General features: G+C 38.7%; 1 protein-coding gene across 2 annotated transcripts; it reads left to right on the top strand.

Annotated features, from left to right (window-relative positions):
- The first annotated feature begins 292 nt into the window (after window positions 1–292).
- On the top strand, window positions 293–16,261 carry txndc16 (thioredoxin domain containing 16). 2 transcript variants are annotated; one of them, XM_056767346.1, is made up of 19 exons: window positions 293–683; window positions 750–832; window positions 2,236–2,309; window positions 2,401–2,475; window positions 2,562–2,683; window positions 2,772–2,862; window positions 3,036–3,192; window positions 3,378–3,544; window positions 3,633–3,693; window positions 3,763–3,883; window positions 4,324–4,470; window positions 4,551–4,610; window positions 5,221–5,389; window positions 5,845–5,981; window positions 6,821–6,905; window positions 7,057–7,195; window positions 10,109–10,272; window positions 10,465–10,655; window positions 13,381–16,261. In XM_056767346.1, the coding sequence occupies exons 1-19, from the start codon at window positions 533–535 to the stop codon at window positions 13,596–13,598; spliced, it is 2,412 nt and encodes an 803-aa protein (XP_056623324.1). In that variant the 5' UTR covers window positions 293–532; the 3' UTR covers window positions 13,599–16,261. The 2 variants fall into 2 exon arrangements, with proteins under 2 accessions (XP_056623324.1, XP_056623325.1); XM_056767347.1 differs by having other exon boundaries at window positions 576–683; window positions 782–832.
- The last annotated feature ends 4,230 nt before the right edge of the window (window positions 16,262–20,491 follow it).

The raw sequence follows: 20,491 nt of genomic DNA, 5'->3' as shown, positions 1-20,491 counted from the left end.
AGGCGGGAAACTGGAACGCTCGGGTCGCCATGTTGGCTCTAAAACGAATAGACGCGAATGGGATCATTCCGCTTGGGTTGAGCCGTAATGGTATCTTTTCTCAGCGGTTCGCCTGCGGGTCTTACCCCGCCTACTTTCGAACGACCAATCATTTATCTTTTAACATGCCCTGCCTCCGTGTTTTCTGGCCTCTCATTGGTGCCGATATTGCTTTCTGGCCTATCCGATTGGTTTTGAGCACGCTCTTTGAAATTTCGGCTATTTGATTGGCTAGTGGACGCGAATCTGTGCGTTTTTGTGAGAATGTAGCACGCAGTGGTTTTCGCAACATTGAATGAATTATAAGCCCGATTTAATTTGCAAAAAGATGATGTTGTTGTCGTATAATGATCTCAAGCGTGTATGCAGACACTACGTATAACTCTTATAGCGAATGTGCTTGGAATTACCAGCGTTTATTCCAGGAAACGTAACATTAACACTAATTTACATACATTTTATTTCAAAGATCGGTAAAGGCTAACAAGACAACATGTGGGTATTCTATTTGGTTGCGTTGATATTGTGCATAACAACAGTACGATGTTCCAACAACACAACCAAACTAATAGAAGATTCCAGCCAGAGCTTTACGGAGAGGATGAAGACGGGAAAAACTTCCTTCATTTACTTTGGAAATCACGGTAAGACTTGTAAGGTGACAGGAATCTGATAAATTTGTTGGAGTTGACATTTATTTATACACCTAGTCAATCCAACCATCCAACTCTTTCTGGATCAGCTAGAGATGTCTGCGGATGCACTGGAGGATTATGGGATATCTGTTGTAAAGGTAACTAGCATTTCAAAAATGCTTACTTTTTTATATAAGTATTTTTGGCCATAATACAACACACTTATCCTGATAAAGTTTTATCGTAAACTTGTTGGACTGTACTGGTTATGTGCTGGGTTCTGTTGTTGGGATGTTATCAGGCAATGGGAACCAATAAAACACCATCAAATCATACTGGATAAACCCCTGAATACACTACATGCATACATTTTGTAGAAGAGTGGTAGTTGTCTCTTAACCTTTCACCTCTTATTTAAAGGGTAAGACTTTTTCAGTACATATCGGGGTGTTTACCTCACCTTCTGCGTCCATCCCTTATGGTGTTCCTCAGGGTTCTATTCTTGGCCCTTTATTCTTGCTCTACATGTTTCCCCTAGGCTCCATTGTTCAGAAATATAATATTAACTATCATTGCTATGCCGATTATCCCAACTTTACCTTCCAATCAAACCTGATAATTACTCTTCTTTACAACTTCTTTTCTAATGTTTTGACGAAGTAAGAACATGAATGGCTAATAATGGTTTGCTGCTAAACACTGACAAAACTGAGGTGCTTCTGCTAGGTCACGCTGCACTTAGTACTACTCTTACAAGTAGGTAAGAGTCCCTAAGTGATAAATTACATCATCATGTAAAAAATCTAGGGGTCCTTTTCGATCCATCACTTCAATTTGACAAGGATGTAAATTGGGTTGTAAAGAGTAGCTTTTTCCACCTCAGATCTGTTGCGAAAGTAAAACTTTACTGTCATCCATGCACTAATCTCTTCTAGGCCAGAATATTGTAACTCTATATGTCGGCCTTCCTCAAAGCACTCTATCTTGGCTTCAGATGGGTCAAAATGCGGCAGCCAGATTGTTGACAGGAACAAAAAGTGGGAGCATATTACACCTGTTCTTGCTTCATTGCACTGGCTCCCTATCAAACTCAGAGTTGATTTTAAGATCCTTCTTTTTGTATATGAGGCATTGCAAAAGTCAGCCCCGAAATATATCTGTGATCTTATCCAGCCATTTACAACCTCTTCATTAAGAACTTGTAACCAGCTTCTCTTATCTGACCGAGCTTTCCCTGTTGCTGCCCCTAAACTCTGGAACAGTCTACTACCCCTTACTATCAGGGCCAATTTATCGCTCAGTGTTTTTAAATCAAATTTAAAGACTAATTTTGACACCCTTGCATTTGAGTTATGCTGTGTACGTTACTTTCGATAAATGTTTTGTGTATTTATACCTATTTTGATTTAATTTTCTCCTTGTATCACATTTTTTCCTTTTTCAATTTTGATCTCTGTTGCTTTTTATCTACCATTTTTATTGTAAATCACTTTGGATCAACTATGGTTGTGTTAAAGTTGTGGTCTATATATAAATTGACTTGACTTGACTTGACTTACAGGTGAACTGTTCAAAGGAAACCATAGCAAAGTACTGCACAGGAGAAAAGCTCATAACAAAGACTTATTTGCTCAGGTACGAATTTACATTTTTGAGTTCTCCTTCACTTTACGGCAGCATCATGACCAATCTGAAAGTTTTCTTTTTGTTTCATTTATAATTCCAGAGGTTCCGAGGTCTTGAGGAGCTTTGACATTGATACTGTATTTGACGTCAGTGCAATAGTTTCTCACGTCCTGTTGTGAGTTCTATGTAAATAATAACGATTGCACATTGTTTTAAAGAACTTGATCTTTGAATGTAACCTTTCGCCTGGTTTTCTTTTAGCACTGTCCTGTACAATGAGGTTCGCTATGTTCATACACCAGCTGAGCTTCTTCAGGTGGAGAATGCAGCCAAACAAAAAAGGGATGTTGTGGTTGGTCACATCCCAGTGCTTGGGCTTCCAGGTATGATTTGTTTTGTATCCTCTATATATTTAAAATCTGTTTTCATGTCTGTAAAGAACTTTTTCTCTTGTTCTTGTGTCTAAACAAGAGCACCGGGCTTTAATGGAGGCGGCGTTTGTGTATGGAACAAAGTACCAGTTTGTTCAGACGACTGGTGGTCCACTCTTAAAACACATGGGGTAAGTTTCAAATGCTCAAAGCACGTAAGTCAAAAATATAATGATGTAAATAAAGTTTGTGTTTAAAGATATCTTAGGTTGGATATTTGGACACGGTCTAATCTAAGTTCAAATAAATTCTTCCAGTTCTTCATTGTGTATTGAATGAATCTTTGGTTTCTGTGTATTTAAAGGATCGACGCTCTCTCCGTCTCAAAAGCCCGTCTTTGGTTTCTGCACTGTAAAGATATGTCCAGGCAAATGGACCAGTGCCCTTTTACTCCCATGAGAAAACCACTCGACACCATCAACATACACACTTTCCTCCAGCTGATGGAGGCACCTCTTGTGGTAAGTTTCACTCTTATCTGCCATTGGTTGGAAAAAGAGACTGTCCCGCCCCTAAATTCAAACCATTGGTTACTCAAAGCTCAACTGTGTTGAACTTTGTGCTGTCTTTGCAAACGAAGCAAGAATAGGAGAAGTTATTTTAAGTGGCATATCTCTTTACTAATTCCAAGCTTGTTTTCTGACAGACAGAGGCAAATGTGGACCCCTCTGAAGTTGACGTGCTTCATAACCATCTCAATGTCCCCGTGCTGTATCTGTTCTCTCATCCCCAAACGCAACACCTGGACCGGGCCACCGCTCAAAGTCTGGCCCTGCAGCTCCGCGGGGAGGTCGGCGTAGTGCTCATTCATAGGTAGTGATGAACTGGGGATGACTATTTTAAATGCATTTAAAACTAATTAGTTTAATTTATTTCTTGTTTTTCCTTTTGTGTTTTTTAGGGACAGTACTGACGTTAAAACTCCAATTCAGTACAACGCCGCTTACCGACTTCCACAGGAGGTCTGTTCAACGAATATGTTTGACATTTTTAAAAGAGTCTCTGTCCATAACGGGAACTTCTCTCAACAGGATGTGAAATATTTTACCCTGAATAGTGCCGAAGAGGTTATGAAACTTCTTAAAGAAGAACTTTTACAAGACAAGATGGTTGACGATGAGGAGGAAAATGAGGAACATTGGTCTGACCTGGGTACGATGACTTCTAGCCAATCATTCCTAAGTTGCGTGTCATGGGAGGGATCTTGTTGTTTATCTTCATTAAAAAGTGAAATTGTGGTTATTAGTTTGGGGTTCAATTCTGGAATACATGTGTTGATGGGATGTATACACTCATGAAACTAATAAATACCTAATTTATGAGAAAATCTAGTCAAAAAGATACCATCCCATGAACCCCTTCTGCATGTGAAGGTTAAGAAACTCTATTTCATATGGTATTACCTTCTTATTGGTCCCAGGAGAGAGGGGGCCCCCCATTAAAAATGTTGCCCGGGCCTGTGAATTTTAGCCATCTCCCTCACTCGTCTTGTGTTTTATGTAATAAAGTGTGCCATATGTAGTAAGAAAGTGGTTTCTTCAGGTTCCTTCATGCATTTCTTTTAAACCGGTTTAATTTTTTTGTTTTGTTAGATATCCTTGATGATGAGGTATCAGAATCTGTGTACAGAGATCGGGATCTTATGCTGGACCTGGAATCGATCACAGAGCTCACATCTGAAAACTATCAATCTGAAGTCACGCAAAATGAAATCACAGTGGTGTTGTTCTATTTAAAATGTGAGTTCTTGACTCTCATTTTAAAGATAATTTGGATTTGTTTGTGACATATCGCTGTAATGGTTACGTTTGTCCACTAGGGGATGCTGTGTGTATGGCTTTCATGCAAACATACGTAGAAGTGGCTGATGCACTGGAAGGTATTTACAAAATAAGCTTTAATATCATTCACAATTTCTACAATGCTTATTGTTAAAATCGAAAGTAAAAAGTATTTTTAACCTCTTTCAACTACATCCTCAATATTACAGTGAAACATTGTTCTTACTTTTTAAATTGCTTTATTGTTTATTTTTTTCTTAATGTATATTTTTTATCTTTAATACTTTAATTTTTATGTTTCTTATTTTTTTTATCAGTTCTGTTACAATAGACCAGTTAATTGCATTGAATTCTAATGTTTACGTTCTACTTTTCTGACATCCAAATTTCAATTCTTTATTTCTATAATTAAAACAGTAAATCTATTGTTTTACCATTTAAAATCAACTTCTAAAAAGAAATTGTGCTTGAGTAATGTGTTTGTGCTATCTGGAAAAAATACTACACAGTTTAATATTTTCTTGAAATCCATGAATTTTTGGTCTGTGTTTGGTCATAATATAACAATTTATTTTATATTTATATTATTTTTAATGTTAATATTTCATTGTATAATAATTGTATTAAATTAAAACTTCTAATGTTGTTGCCACCGAAATTGTCTATATCAGCAAATCTCTCTCTCTCCCCCTCTTTCTTCTCTGTCAGGTGCAAGCGGATTGGTGTTGGCGGCTGTAGATTGTGGAGAATGGACTGATATCTGCAGTGATCAGAACATCACATCCTTTCCCTTTATTATGATCTACCGCCCCATGGAGGCTCCTCAGCCCTACGGAGGCATGCTGGGAACCGAGAGCCTTCAGAGGTTCATACTGCTGTGAGTGTCATGTCTCTTTTAGGCACACAAGGTCAAATCCTCTGGGAGTTATTAAGTGTCTGTCACTCAGCGACAGCGCTAACCTGAAACAGGGCTGTCAGTGGGTTAAATTAAAGGTCTGATGATTGAAGTGTGTGAGAGTAAAGTGCATCTGCTCTACATGACTCCACTCTGACCTTCTGTACATTCATATGTCGCTTTCAGCAGATAACTGTGGTTTCTTATCTGTAAATGAATAGATGTTCTCACGAGGACCATTTAGTTACACTAAACTCGTGTCTTGAAAGACAATTTGTCTTAATCGAAATATCTACATGCAACGTTTGCATTAGCAGGTCATCTCTTCATCCATATGGACGCTATGCAGTGTGCATTGATGAGTTATGCGCTGTTATCTCATGCGTCCTTCTGTCTGTGTTGCCTGGGTATCTCAGTCTTTTTCTCTTTAATCGTAGGAGTCAGATCTCAGGTCCTGTCTCTCTATCTTCCTCGGCTGATGTGTTGTCGTTTTTAGAAGGCGATTTATACAGCAAACATGCAGATTTGTCTCCGATTAGAGTGCTGGGGCTGTTTACTTCTACAATGGACACTGGTAAAAAAGCTGTTTTTTTGCAATGTATGGACAGACCTTAAAGTAATTCAGTGTTTGCATATAAATTGAAAGAGTGATACGATGCACTATGACAGAATATAGTCACTGTCCTTCCAAAACCTCACCTAATTCATAGCTGTTCAGGAAATGGAAAAAATGAATTTGAATTGAAATGATTAAATACTGTGTTGCCAAAGTTAAAAAGCAAGTTTTAATGCTTTTTATTGGTAAGATATTTGCAAAACCCAGAGACAAACATAAAGGGTGACTTATAATATTGATTTATGGGAAAATAACCAAATATGGAGATACAAGGTTTCAGAAGGACGGTAGCAATGCGTGACTATCAATTAAACGGCATTTTAAGTAAAAAAGGTTCATTGTTTTGTGTAAAACCTCTCGTTCTAAAGTTCCTTAAAGGGATGTATAGTTTACACAAAAGTAAAAATCATTTCCTCATTTACTCATCCTCATGTCGGTTTAAATCTGTATGACTTTCAAAGCATAACATATATTTTGTAGAACTTTGGTAACCAAATTGGTCTGAATTGAAGAGTTTGGTACATTTCAGCAACCTATCAGAACATAATGACAACCATTAATTTATTAAATGGTTCCATCATTGTGAAAAATGTATTGCCTCAGACAAATCTGCAGCACTTTTCACAAATAATTGAACCATTTTTGTAAGTCTTAAAGGCACTAAGTCTTAAATGTCTCATCACTTATTTGTATCTTTCCTTTTGATGTGACAACCAAAACTTATTTTGTTTGTTCAGCATGAATTGCAGAACTTGATTCATCTGACACGTAGGTAATAAATCCTGTTTTGGTTTCAGGCGTGACCTCATTTAAAGAAGCAGCAAAACTTCTGAGGGGAGAGGCAATACTTGGACTTTTTGTGCACCGAGAAGCAGAGAAATGGTATTTCTTAAATATTGATTATAACCCGCATGAGATAAGCAGCTTCTTGTTCGAGTCGTGCTGACTCGCCGCATCTTAACAAGATGATACATCTGGATTTTCAGTCAAGTTTGAAGGAAGTTGTTTAATCTGGATGTTTATATGTATTCAGGGTGGAGGGGCTGTCAGTAAACCTGCCCGCTGTTTTGCTGTCCCGTGGCTCTGAAGTTTCTCGTGAAGGCTATAATCTCCCATCATTCTCAGTTAATGACCTCATCTCGCTCATACAGAGAGCAGTGTCGGATCCTTTTGTAAGTTCTTTTTTAACCGCTGCTTCTGGAAGTCTTTGACACAGAGACTCGGGGCCACTTTAGACCAATTAGTTTTACCGGAATTAAGGAACATTGATTGGTGTTCCGTATCGAGGTGACTAACAGCACTCTCTTGTATAAACACAACTCTTTTTTTTCATTGTAGCTATATGTTTCTGAAAGGATTTGACATTAGCAGCTTTAAAACCTTCCATTAGTGCCAGACATCACAAACCCTCCTGGGTCTGTTTACACAAAGAGTGAACATTTGCGGAGATGCCCCTTTAAATCGATACAGGCCCTATGGACCTTTTCAAAGATTTATAATATTGAGCATTTAGGGTCTGGTCTCTGGATTCTATATTTGGATATCACACTTTTTATATTTATGTTTATGCATTTCGCAGACTGTCCCAAGTGACATACAGTGCATTACAAGGTATTGAAAAGTGTGTTTCCTTGAAATCCATCCTGTAACCTTTGTTAAATCGAACACAATGCTCTGCCAGCTGAGCTACAAGAATACCTAGTTTACAAGTGTAGTAGAGTAGGCGGGGCGAGACCGTGGTTCGAGTCCGGTGAGTAATTGTGAATTAGCGCCAGCTGTGCGCACACCGGCCTCGAATCACGTAGGAGATGGGAGCATATAAAAGGAACGAGCGACCGGTGTTATGCTGAAAAATGCACCCCTGCCAGATTATGCACCCCTTCATCCCCACAATGGTTAGGGTGAGGATTAGGTGTTAGGGGAGGGGTTAGGATTAGGTGTGGGGAGGGGAGTGGTTAGAATTAGCCAATCAGACAGCGTGTGTTAGAAGGGGGTGCTTAATCTGGCAGGGGTGCATTTTTCGGCACAACACCGGACCGTCGAAGAGAGAGGACCGGGCCCGAACGTATGTTATGTTTGTATTTATATTATGTTTTGTTCGCCGGCGGTTGTCCGTGAGGGGCCGCCGGCTGTTATATTACTTTATTAAATGTTTAAATGTTTGCCGGTTCCCGCCTCCTTCCTTCCATTTTATTGAGATTTGTTACATTGGTGCCGAAACCCGGGAGGAAGGAGAGACATGCTGTCGGAGAGTCCTCGCCGCCGAGTGGCCTCGCGGTGCCGGAGAGTTCGGGCAGCGCGGACGAAGGGCGTCCGCCAGTGGCTGCCCGAAGCGGTGGCTCTGGGGAAACGGAAGTGCACAGTGCGGCCACCGTCAAAACTTCGGTGGAACGGCGACCTTTGCTGCCGCGCCCCTGGGTCGAGGTGGGGTGGCTTTCGTCCAAGTGGGAGCGGGGGGGTTGCCGCCGTCCGCCAGAGGCCGGAGCCTGTGTCCGTCCCCCGAGGGGGAGGAGCAGGGGGCGGAAGTGCCGGGTGAGCCACCGCCTGCCAGAGGCCGGAGCCTGCGTCCGTCCGCCCAAGGGGGAGGAACAGGGGACGGGGAACCCGCCCCGACTCCCGGATAAAGGAGGAGCCACCGCCGGCCGCCAGGGGGCGGACGGTCGAGCCGTCCACCGAAGCCCCAGGGCCACCGCAAGGCACCGCGAAGGAGAGCTCCGGCTGGTTGAGGAACGAGCGGCAGCATGTCGGGGAACCGGATTTTTTTTTTTTTTTCCTCTCTCCCCTCTCTCTTTCCGGTCGCTCCGAGGGCTCCCGTCTCCGTTGTCTCGTCTCGTCGCTGCATACCCCCCACCCCACCCCCCCCGAGGGAGGGGGAGGGAGCTTGCACAGTCGCGGGGGTATCCCCCGGCCTGTGAGGGGTGATGGGGGTATGTAGTAGAGTAGGCGGGGCGAGACCGTGGTTCGAGTCCGGTGAGTAATTGTGAATTAGCGCCAGCTGTGCGCACACCGGCCTCGAATCACGTAGGAGATGGGAGCATATAAAAGGAACGAGCGACCGGACCGTCGAAGAGAGAGGACCGGGCCCGAACGTATGTTATGTTTGTATTTATATTATGTTTTGTTCGCCGGCGGTTGTCCGTGAGGGGCCGCCGGCTGTTATATTACTTTATTAAATGTTTAAATGTTTGCCGGTTCCCGCCTCCTTCCTTCCATTTTATTGAGATTTGTTACAACAAGTTTTAGTTGTTTTTGTTTAATGACCTCAGTTACATATGTGTTGTATTTTGCGTTGTAGCTAAAGCCAACTAACAAAAATATGGATTGCTTACAGCACATTCCCATTAAAGGGATAGTTCACCCTCAGGTTGCTCCAAATCTGTATACATTTCTTGGTTCTGTTGAACACAACAGATTTTTTTGAGCAATTTTTAGTTCCTGGACATCATTGACTACCATAGTAGAAAAAAATATCGTATATATATTTCTTTTTTCTTGAACACAAAATACGATTTTCAAATTTAGGAAAGCAAACAGTTTTGGGGCACCTTTGACTACCATCTTCGTTTTTCCTATGGTAGTCAATGATGTCCCAGCACTGAAAATTGCTAACGTTCTTCTGAATATCTTCCTTTGTGATCAGCAGAACAAAGTAATTTATAACGATTTTGAGCAACCTGATGCTGAGTAAATGATGACAGAATTTCTCATTTTTGGGTGAACTGTCCCTTTAAGTTCTGAATGTTACATAACGTTATAAATATTGTTTTAATATCAACGTTTTTAACATTGCGTAATGTAGAGCAATTACATAATATTGAAAAAATGCTCTTTTAACATTGTTTCATAAACGCTTTTGATAATGTTTAAAAAATGTTGAGAGTACTATTAAGGGTAAATTAGTCAATGTTCTGAGAATGTTTCCTGTTAGCCTGGAAGTGTGTACAGTTTCACTTGTGTTGACATGCACAAGCTTTTTGCAGAGGCAGATAGTCTAAATTTCCTCTGCAATGTTTTTATTAGATTGTGTTGCAAAGTCACTACGGGGTTGACAAGCGACATGTTTAATATGTTTGATCTGTCCTCAGCCTGAACTGACAGTGGAGAATCTTCCCTGGTATCTGGAGCTTGAGAAACCCTTGTTACTGCTGTTTGTTGGAAAGGAAGAGCGTACAGAAACATCTTTAACAGAGATGAAACATCTGCTGAGCTCTGGATCGCTGCCGTCCTTCCTGCCCTGCTGGATTCATTTGTAAGTGTGCAAGCGCATCCATTTAAAGGGACAATTCACCCCAACTAAAATATGTATATGATTCTGTGGAACGCAAATGAAGATATTTTGAGAAATGTCTCTGTGGTTTTCAGTGATGCTCTTTCCAATTTAGCTACAGGATTGCACCTATATTAGCCACTAGTTTTAATCATTGGAATCGTGTGGTTGTAGAGGTCGGACACCTGTTGGGAGGTCTGTCCTGGAGAAGTATCTTGGGTTTGTACCTCCACTTCCTGCTTTGGTGATGTCACAGTTAAGCACAGGTGGAGAGGTGTTCCTGTTCCCTACAGAGCGCCCCCTTACGGCAAAAAACATCCTGCAGTGGCTCCAAAGTGTGGAAAGTAGAGATGAACAGCCAGCAGGTGAGTTTCATCGAGTCCTTTAACTTTTTATGAGGTTTTCACACCACAAATCAACATAATGTGGTCCAGATTTCAGTGGGCTAGATTTGAGTCCTAACCATGTGCAACACATTAACACAACAGGAGTAAAATTTCTTCTGCGTTCATCTCGATGTACAGTATGATCTAACCTGACGAAAGTGATTTTGCATTTGCACAACACCCCTAAAATGTTTAAGAGGTGATACCTCATATAATGGGTCTTGTTGAGGAATGCATGTTAGTCCAGAACTTCAAAAAATTGGTAAAGTTTAAGTAAATTTAAACTTGCTTCAGCACACCAAGTCACTGTATGGCCAAAATTAAATAATAGTAAATAAAAAAATATGTAAATGTATGAAATATACTAAGTAATTAATACATACATTAGTATATGTATGTGTATATATATATATATATATATATATATATATATATTTATATATGTTAAAACATGTGGAATTTCTGAAGCTCATTATTTCAAAATCAACATTTAAATTAGTCTGACAAATTTTTGTCATAAAACATTTCCGTTGTTATATGATTTTGTTGTTTTATTTTTCCTCAAGTCCCTTTATTGGTTTTGAATGTCTGATGTATAATGTGTCTTACACCCATGGTTTAATACTCCTCACACGCCAGTTGGAAAAGCTGGCACAAAATATTCGGACATACACAAATGTTCATGAGATCACACCCTGTCCATTTAGAACCTTTTCTCACTAATACAATTACCATTGTTACTTGTGCTAAAACAATTCTCTTCATTTTAGCACTCAGCTCTGTTGATGCTTTTCCAAATGGTGCTTTCACAAAGTCTCCCCAAAGACGCTCCGTTCCTTGGCACTGATGTGGTCTGAGCGGGTCAAGCCTTTGTCAAACTTGGGCTGGTTTCATAGCCACTTCTCAGCGTCTCCCATCTGCTTCCTATGAAGCTGGGGGGAAACTCTATCCTTTAATTGTGTCTGATTGTTATGAGTTACTTCCCCGAAACCTCGTGCTGGACTCCTGAGACTGGAGGCTTGTTTTTGGCGTGACATAGCAGCTTTGAAAAATTAATCAAAACTATTCGTCAGAAAAATGTTTAAGCAAGGATGAATTATTTTGATCTTAGAAAGTTTGTTACATGGAAAGTTGCTTACTGGGTCAAAAGTATCGGATATAAGTCTTTTAATATTGTTTTGGTCCCTTTCCCGTTGTCACTTTATATACAATATATATTATAATTATATACATTCAAATAAAATAATAAATATATTAAAAAAAAAAAGTGAATGATAATACACCCATTTTAAATTGAGAGTCTGAGCCAACCCATTACTGCATTTGGGTGGAAACTTTATCCCAAGCGACTTAATTTTTTTGTGCACCCTGGGTCTTTGTGCCCTACCAAGTGGGTCACAGCAATGTACTTAACCAATAGTATGAGCAATAGAAATATAGATGCTTGAAACACCACCTAAAATGTGTTTGAAATTATAAACGCCCATTTTCAAAATGATTTCAATGATGTCTGTTTTCCTGTAATTTGAGCAATAACAATGTTGTTTGGATGGTTACTATGGAACTATGGGACTGAGTACTATGGATTTCATCAGTGCGCCTAATCATCCTACTGCGGATTCATTTAATCCCACTACACCACAGACATCAGTGATTTCTCATCTCCGGACATCACGTGTCATTGCATGAGAAAAAGTGTTCGTGGTCCATTAACGTCCCCTATTAACCTTGCACGTGTATGACATAATAGACGTCAGCTGGTCATTATCAAACTATAAACATCAACAGGGCGATTAGTGCAATGATGTAGAGCAGATTTGAGATAACGTTCTTTTAATTTGTTATTAACTTTTACGATGTGATGTGGCAACTACTTTGCAAAGACCTGAAACATGTGTCATCATAATTTGAAAACCTCTGCTTTCACATCATGTTGGTTGTGAGCAATTGTCAGTTTTTTTCTTTGGTAGATCAGTTTAGTTTTATACACTGACATCTGGAAGCTGTTGTCACTTTTTATTAGCAAACCCTACCTCACATTTCCTGGTACCAAGCATCATTTACTCACTGTGTCTGGGTTGTTGTCATACGTTGTGTGTACACAGTCCATTTGGTGTTTACTAGAAGTTAAGGTGGATGTTCTTTATGAACGTTCACACAATACTGACTTGACACGAGACGACGACGTTCGTATGATTTTGTTTCACATTGTTATTTAGGGTAGGAATATTACGCATCCAAAAACGACCGTTTTATTTTACATTCGCTCATTTTTGTGTTTCTGAATATTGGCTTGATACTGCTTTTAATTCTATACTTCATTTGTATTGCTTTTATTTGTTCAATATTACTGACAGTTTATTTGAACGATGTGTGAAAACTTAAAGGACACAGAAATACAAATTTCCTATCATTTATTCACATTGTGTCATTCAAAGCTTATGACTTTTACGTCCGGGAACACAGAAGAATATATTTTGAGATATCTCTTGTGGTTTTATGTTGTCTATACAATGGAAGTCAATGTGGTTTGGTTATAAAAATTCTTCATTTGTGTCCTGCAGAAGAAAGTTGTTCCAAAGACGAAGAGTTATAAGAAATAATACGCTAAAGGAAATGCGATGTGATATTGTGAATATGTCATTGGAATTGGGATTTATTGCTTAGATGTGCAGTAACATTTCGACTATGATTTTACTCTTAGGTGTGATACCTGACACAAAATGGAGCCCTCCAGTTCCCTTTTATGACTTTTTGGCAACAATGGACCAAGAGGCGCCAGGTTACGCATCTCAGAGGGATCCTAAAAAGAAGACTGGTGCCAAGGGAGGCCACAGAGAGCAGGACATGACCCCTAATCAAAGACAAACCACACTTTCATCTCCAAAACCTCAAGCGCCTCACAAGCACTCCGAACTGTAGAGTCAAGTCAGACTCCTTCAGGAGCGAGACTCATGCTGCTGGAGTGTTGTGTGAGCATTTCACATTCAGAATGTTTGTTATCTGATCGTCAATGTGTTACACTGCTGTTATTGTTTATATATACATATATTTTTTTACAAAAGTGGATACTGCATATCTGAATATCCGGATTATTTGCTGTCTGTTGTATTTTCCAATTCATGAACTTCTTCTATCCAATTATTATTTTTATATTTTAATACAAATTTTGTCATTCAGTGTAACAATTTTATAAAAAAATTATATGAATCTTATAATTGACTAACTAATGCCATCGTCAATTTACAGTATATGATTTCCTTTCTCCAGTTAAGCACTTATTTTTATTTGTATGAAAAGTGTAATTGAAAACAGAATAACTTTCGATTATGTTCACATTACATATACAGAAGTACAAATGGAATTGGATCCATAAATGGGCGTCTTGCTTTAGTCACGGAAGACGAGGAATGAGAAGTGTGTTTTTAATACCATGCTGTTTCTATAATGGAAAGACTTGCGTAGGAATCTCGGCTGGATCGCATTGTTAAGTGCAATTTACGTCACATTAAGTAAGAAACTTCTCTCTAAATCAAACAGTTTTTTTTTTTCAACTAACCCCTCTGCGCTGTGCTGCCTGGCATGTGAAACATAATGCAGATGTGTTTGTGAAACGTTTTAAATACCACATTTTCAGGAAGTCTCAGTCCCACCGATCGCCATGTGTGGCTCGCGCACACTCTTTTGGATGCCAGTCCTTCATATATACATCATTATCCAGCCCTGCATGAGTCAACATTGAACGGATAGAGTGTCTGTTTTTTGTCAGGTTTCTCTATAACAGACACCGTTCTTACAATGAAGTAAGCCTTAAAGGGATATTTCACCCCCCAAAAAATCTGTTATCAATAGTTCCATCATTTATGTTGTTCAAAACCTGTACATTTTGAGAAATGTCTTCAGTGGTCTTGTGTCTTTATGATGGGAGTCAAGGGATGTTGTTTGTTTGTGAATGTTTCTCAACATTCTCAACAATGTTTCTCAACATCTCAACACTCAACATTGTGTCTCACGCCGTCTTGAAAGATCTGCTTTGAGAGGGTATTTACATTACTTAAGAAAAATGCACTTGGGACCGATCTGCTGTTTTATTGATTTTGACTAGAAGCTGTCATATCGATCTTCGGCAAATTTAGAGTATCTCGGAAGAAGTCCACACCGACAAGGTTCTCAGATTGACCAAGTCACATGGTCTGAATGCGATTTTGTTTGAGAAAATGAATGCAACGCTTTCATTGAATTTTTTTATTTTTGCTGCTCGTCCAATCTGATTCATTTAGATAAATTAAATCAACACAATTTTTGTTAAAATGATATTATCATGTCCAGTTATATAACTTAATCCATTCATGTTGGCACTACATAAATGATTTGTGTTGTGTTTACATAAGTTACAACTAGGCGTGAATTTATATTTCCCAGTATGCTTTGCGTAAGTGTTGTTTAATGTGTTTTTTTACGTGTTTAATGTTCATTTATCTTTAAGATTTAGAGAAGTTATTCATATTCAGTTTTGTGGTTACCATTGTTCAGAAATACGTTGCGTTTGCTTTTGTAGTGGGCGTTAACATTTTCAAATATGAATTTCTGTTAAGCTCTGTGAACTTAATATCTTGTTAGAGATGAAAGAAAATTTGATGTCATATTAACTTGAAACATTTCTTTTAAAAACGCTATATTAAAGTATGAAACATCAACATAAAGAAATCATTTGGCAACTTGAACATAACTTGATTATGCCGAGTAAACGTAACTTTATTTTGTGCAACTGATGTACATACAGTTTTCATGGAAATCCAACATATTTTTTTTTTAGTGAGTACATTTGAGAGATCGTGTGGTAACGCTGAGAATTGATTTAGACTTGGGGTTTGTCCCACTTCCTATTGTAATTTAAAGTGTCTGTCAACTGTGGTACGTATATATTTAATAGAGCTATGGAAAATGTATTAATTTTACGATGCATCGCAATGCTTAGCCTATGTAGAGTTACATTGACGCATATAAACAAATAATCGATTATCCTAATTACAATAGCCCATAGGCCAACAGTTAAACAAATTGAAAGACTACTAGCAGTATGAGCAGTGAATACGAAATGATTGTTGTTTTGCTTAAAAAAGATGGTGATACTTTCTGTTTTTCAATTCAAAAGTATTACTAATAATAGCAGACTTCTTTTTTGTAAGGGTTGCCATTACTATAATGGATTTTTAATGGGTTTTCTGTGGTTTGCTTTGGTCATTTTGAGACAGGCGGAAAGCTATGAAGAATGTGTTGCACATTCACATAAAATCAACTTCCGCTGTTATGACAGCATGTGTTGGGTTTATTCTCATGAATTTTAACGACGTTTTATCAGACCATCTAACCCCAAAAGGTTTCACTCCTCCAGTCTACCGTTATAGATTTTCCTGTTGTTAACTCTGTGGCCAAAAACTCCGTCAACAAAGTTTCAAAATGATGTTGCACTTCTTTTTTGCAGAGCTATGTTTTCTTGTGTGTGGAACGCTCTCTTGTGCTGACACTCTCTAGTGGGTGGAATGGATCAGAATGGATCAGAACAGCTTGTGATTTGTAGTAAATTCAAAAAGATTCAGCCCTAAATAAAAAACTAGATAAAGTGCCGCAATGATATCTGGGAAGAATTCTCTCTGTGCTGCTGCCTCAAGAAACATTTTTTACTGCTTTTGAAGTGTAATTCACCTTGCAGAACACAAAAGTTGAAAAACAAATCTAATGAACAGCATTCTATTTTAATAAATGAGTTGGTGGCTGATAAAAAAAATTCTTCAGAATAACTTCTTTTGTTTTCTGGGGAAGGAAGAATGTCATACAGGTTTGACGAGAGGGTGAGTAAATGATGACAGAATTTTCGTTTAAGGTGAACAGCTCCTTTAACATTCAAGTAAGTGCAGTACGTTTTCAAAGAAAGCAGCATTTTAAGGAAGTTGAACCGCAAAGTGGTCATTTGTTTTTGTTTTGGAGTTAAAGATCTGATAACGCTGCTTAATAAAATTAAAGCGGGTGACATCAAGGGATGTTTGTAGCTTGTCTTGTGCAGTTGGTATGTGGGGAGTGTCCGATGGCAATCTTTCCTTCCTACTTTTTATTTTTTATTTTATTGGTTCATTTAGATTGTGAAATACATTACGTGCAGCTACAAGCAGACTTGGTAGACCGGTTTCAAAGTTTCAACTTTAACTGAAAAGGATTTTTGCACGTACAGTATGTTCCAAGATTTTCCCTCACGGGAAATAATTTCAGATCTTAACAAAGGCATCTCTCAGAAAATGATGTATGGTTGGGTTGAATATGGACTTTTTTTCATCTTAAAACCAGTTTAAGCTTGTTTTACCCCGAAACTACCCAGCATTTTTTAGGGTGTTTTTTAGGGTGAAGCATTTAAAATAGTGTTCTTTACTTGTTTAAAACAGATTAAAGAATGTTAGTTGATAAGGATTGGCCCAGTTTCACTTGGGATTAAACTAGTCCCAGACTAAACTGAATGTGTGACCTGTTGTAGCTGAATATAACTTGCCCAGAAATATCTTGGAATAATACGTTTCTGGTGTGTATCTTGAGACAAAACAATGACACTAATTTAATTTAAGGCATTTTTATAATAGCGACATAAATATCTTTATTCAACTCCAGCTTAGTCCTGGGTTAAGCTAAAGCGGGAAGGTCCACATGATGCGATTTTAACTGTGCCAATGCCAATAATGAGACCATTCATTTTGAATCTCAAAAGTCAAAGTGTTTTGATTAAAGTCAAATGTAACTCAAATTGAAAACAGAAGTAATAGGTTATTAAATCTACAGTAAGTTACTGGCAAACCCGCTGCAAAACTACAGCAAAGTTTTACAGTGTAAGACATTTACGTTGACCCTAACAGATAAAATGATAGACCGCAAAATTCAAAACACAGGTGAAACATCTGTAAAAAAAACGTATTCACACAGAACATTGTGGTTTATGTTTTTACAGTGTACTGAATCTCGAAAATGACAGGAAAAAAGGAAATGACATGGCAAGCATTGTAAAGACCATCTGTTTTGACCCAGTCCCTATTCACTTTCATCATTTCGAATATAGTTTGCAAGCTTTGCTCAGTTTGTTTTGAAAAAAAATAAGTAAGTCTAGGCTATGAAAACAGGACATGCAGTTTCTATGCAGAGAGGATACTAAGATGTCCAATGGGCTCTGACATCAGCTGTCACTCATAAAACTCAATCTTTCATTCGTGACTCATTAGCAAACATTACGCTCGCATCAGTGTTCAATGTATCTCCTCTAATGCAATTTACAGGGTTACAGTATTAAATAATGATGCTTTGGACTAATATGATCAGAGAGGAAGGGCAGATGAGTAACATAATGCCATAATCACTACACAATAAATATAAATGGTTGCAGGAAAATGCGGATGTGATAATCCATACCGGTAATTAGACAGCCAGCGAGTTTCACCTCGGATGTTACTTAAAAACCCACATTCTCAACACTCAAAAATGTCTAACCTTTAAATAACTCAGATAATACTGTTTTAAAAGAAGTGTATCTTGGTAATCTGAAATGTGGAGTTTAGAGGTTAGCCATTGATAGATCTGGATAGAAACTGGTTTCTTGTTTTATTTCATTTTATTATTCTATTTCATTTATCTCATTTATTACAATATTCATCTATCATATGTATTCACTAATTTATTTTATAATTCACTTCTATTCGTATTATTTGTTCTTTACTTGCCTGTTGTTTAACCTTGTTGGGAGTTGTAATGGTACTTATGCTGATATGAGCATCCATTGGTCTCCATCTCAAGGTTCATAATAATGTCATGAGACAATGTCTTGATACTGTAATCTTGAATGGTTAAAAACACATATTGAATCTGTTTCTAGACAGACGAAGTTTGACAGAGCTTGACTGAGCATCAACACACAGCTGAGATTATTCTATAAATCATTCTTCTGTTTATTTTACATCACTTTGTCTCCTGCCTGCTGTTCTTCGCTTCAGCTCTATATCTCCCTGATGGTTGGGATAAAGGATTGACTCAAAACGGAGTTGATATTTCCAGGTTTAATTTGTTCCTTACGGAGAGAGATCTAGTGAAACTGGACTTTAGTTTAGGACTGGAAAGTTTAGATCTATAAGATCTACAAGCCATATCTCATAGTTGGATCTGTCATATGGCGTTGTCGGCAGGATGGAATGACAGCTCAACAACCGGACTTATGACAGACGAGAGGTAGGAAGGGAAACGCTGCAGGTCTTCTCCTCATCGTGCTGCTGCAACTGGGGCGCGCCTACAACAGTGTGAGTTGGTTGTTTGTCACCTCCATCTAATGAATCTAAAGAATCAAAATTAAATGGTACCTTGGTTTAACACTGTGTGTTAGGGGATTGATTCTAATTGTTCATTATGGGTATGGCAATGTCAGGAAACAAAAATTGGGAGGAAAAGATGTCTGAAACTAAGGGTGATGCAGAGATTAAACTACACGAAATAGCTGGGGAATTGTCAGATGAATTATCTGAATGTTTTAACACTAAACAAACAGAGGTAGAAATAGTGGAAAAAGTTAAGATGAAACCTCAGAAAGGTGGCATTTGGGAGCCTAATGACATCTGGATAGTATGGAAAAAATTGAGAGAATGAGGAAAAGAGATTCAAGGCAGGTTCCTTGGACTCTTGTAACCTTGTCTAAATGCAGGAAATGAGAAATGAAAATAGACAAAGATGTTATGGAAAGCAAATTGAGGGGATTACAAAATAGGTGTGATGATTTAAAATCCCAGGGTGAAAACTGTAACAAAGAGAAGGAAGTTATGACTGTAGAACTAACAACTCTACAGGACATGTACAAGGAGTTAGAAGATCAGTTTGAACAGGGTAAACAGGAGAAAGAGAACCAAAAACCCCATTCTGTGAGAGAACGGAAAATCCTCAAATCCTGCGATACTGATTATGACACAGACACCGATTCTGATGAATTTCAGGGAGCAAAGGCAAGACTCAGACCCTTGAGGGTTGATGTTAAAATAGGCCAAAAGAAAACTGAAGTTTTTATTAAAAAAAGGATGGAACATGTTAATGGATTGTGAGATCCAGAGTCGTGATGAAGTCCATTACAACTATGTGCCTGCAAATGCCAAAGAAGTGTTTAAATGGTCAAAAGAGGTTGGGGATGTGAGAAAAGATCAGAGGGCATTAGCTCGACTGGAAGCTCATACTCCCAAAAATCAAAATGAGGCCGGCGAATCGCTGTAGGATGGCGTCGTGAGAAGAACCTTGTCTTTCATTGACTTGGGGCCACCCTCACGATGAACATGGGGGGAGGGCGATGGGTTATTAGCTTACATCAAACTACATAGTCGTACGGTCTCTGCTCGATTTTTGCAAGGGAGTCAAAATAGTTAAAATTAGGTCAACGTTTTCAACACCGTTTGATGACATCATTTGTTTCCTCGAATGTGGAACTCCTCTGTCTCCTTTCTTTCTCCTTTTTGATGTCGGCAGCGGAGATTCAGAGAGATTCAGCCCTTATCATACAGAGGACAATCCGTGTTGTCAACCACCTGCAGACTGGATAAGAGGGGCATCACTCTATTTTCAACCTTGAGATCCGTACGCTGAGACTAGACACATTGAGACTAGACACAAACCCTTTTCTCATGCTAGTGCGCGGTATGAAAGAGAAAATGACCTGTCCGTTTAAAGGGCATGGAGAAGGGAAAAGTATGGCCTGATCAACCAAACTTTATGGGTTTTTTTGTTGTTGGTTTATCATGATTATGAGAGCTTGC

This window comes from Triplophysa dalaica, chromosome 15, assembly GCF_015846415.1.
Source record: "Triplophysa dalaica isolate WHDGS20190420 chromosome 15, ASM1584641v1, whole genome shotgun sequence".
NCBI classification, from domain to species: domain Eukaryota; kingdom Metazoa; phylum Chordata; class Actinopteri; order Cypriniformes; family Nemacheilidae; genus Triplophysa; species Triplophysa dalaica.
Note: the sequence above shows the minus strand (reverse complement) of the source record. Positions and strands in the feature narration are given on the sequence as shown.

Bases quoted from the DNA above. Each gene is read 5' to 3' on its own strand.
- txndc16 (XM_056767346.1), top strand. From the start codon at position 533: ATGTGGGTATTCTATTTGGTTGCGTTGATATTGTGCATAACAACAGTA. The intron at 2,684-2,771 runs GTATGATTTGTT...TGTCTAAACAAG, and splicing joins CCCAGTGCTTGGGCTTCCAG to AGCACCGGGCTTTAATGGAG. The intron at 2,863-3,035 runs GTAAGTTTCAAA...GTGTATTTAAAG, and splicing joins CCACTCTTAAAACACATGGG to GATCGACGCTCTCTCCGTCT.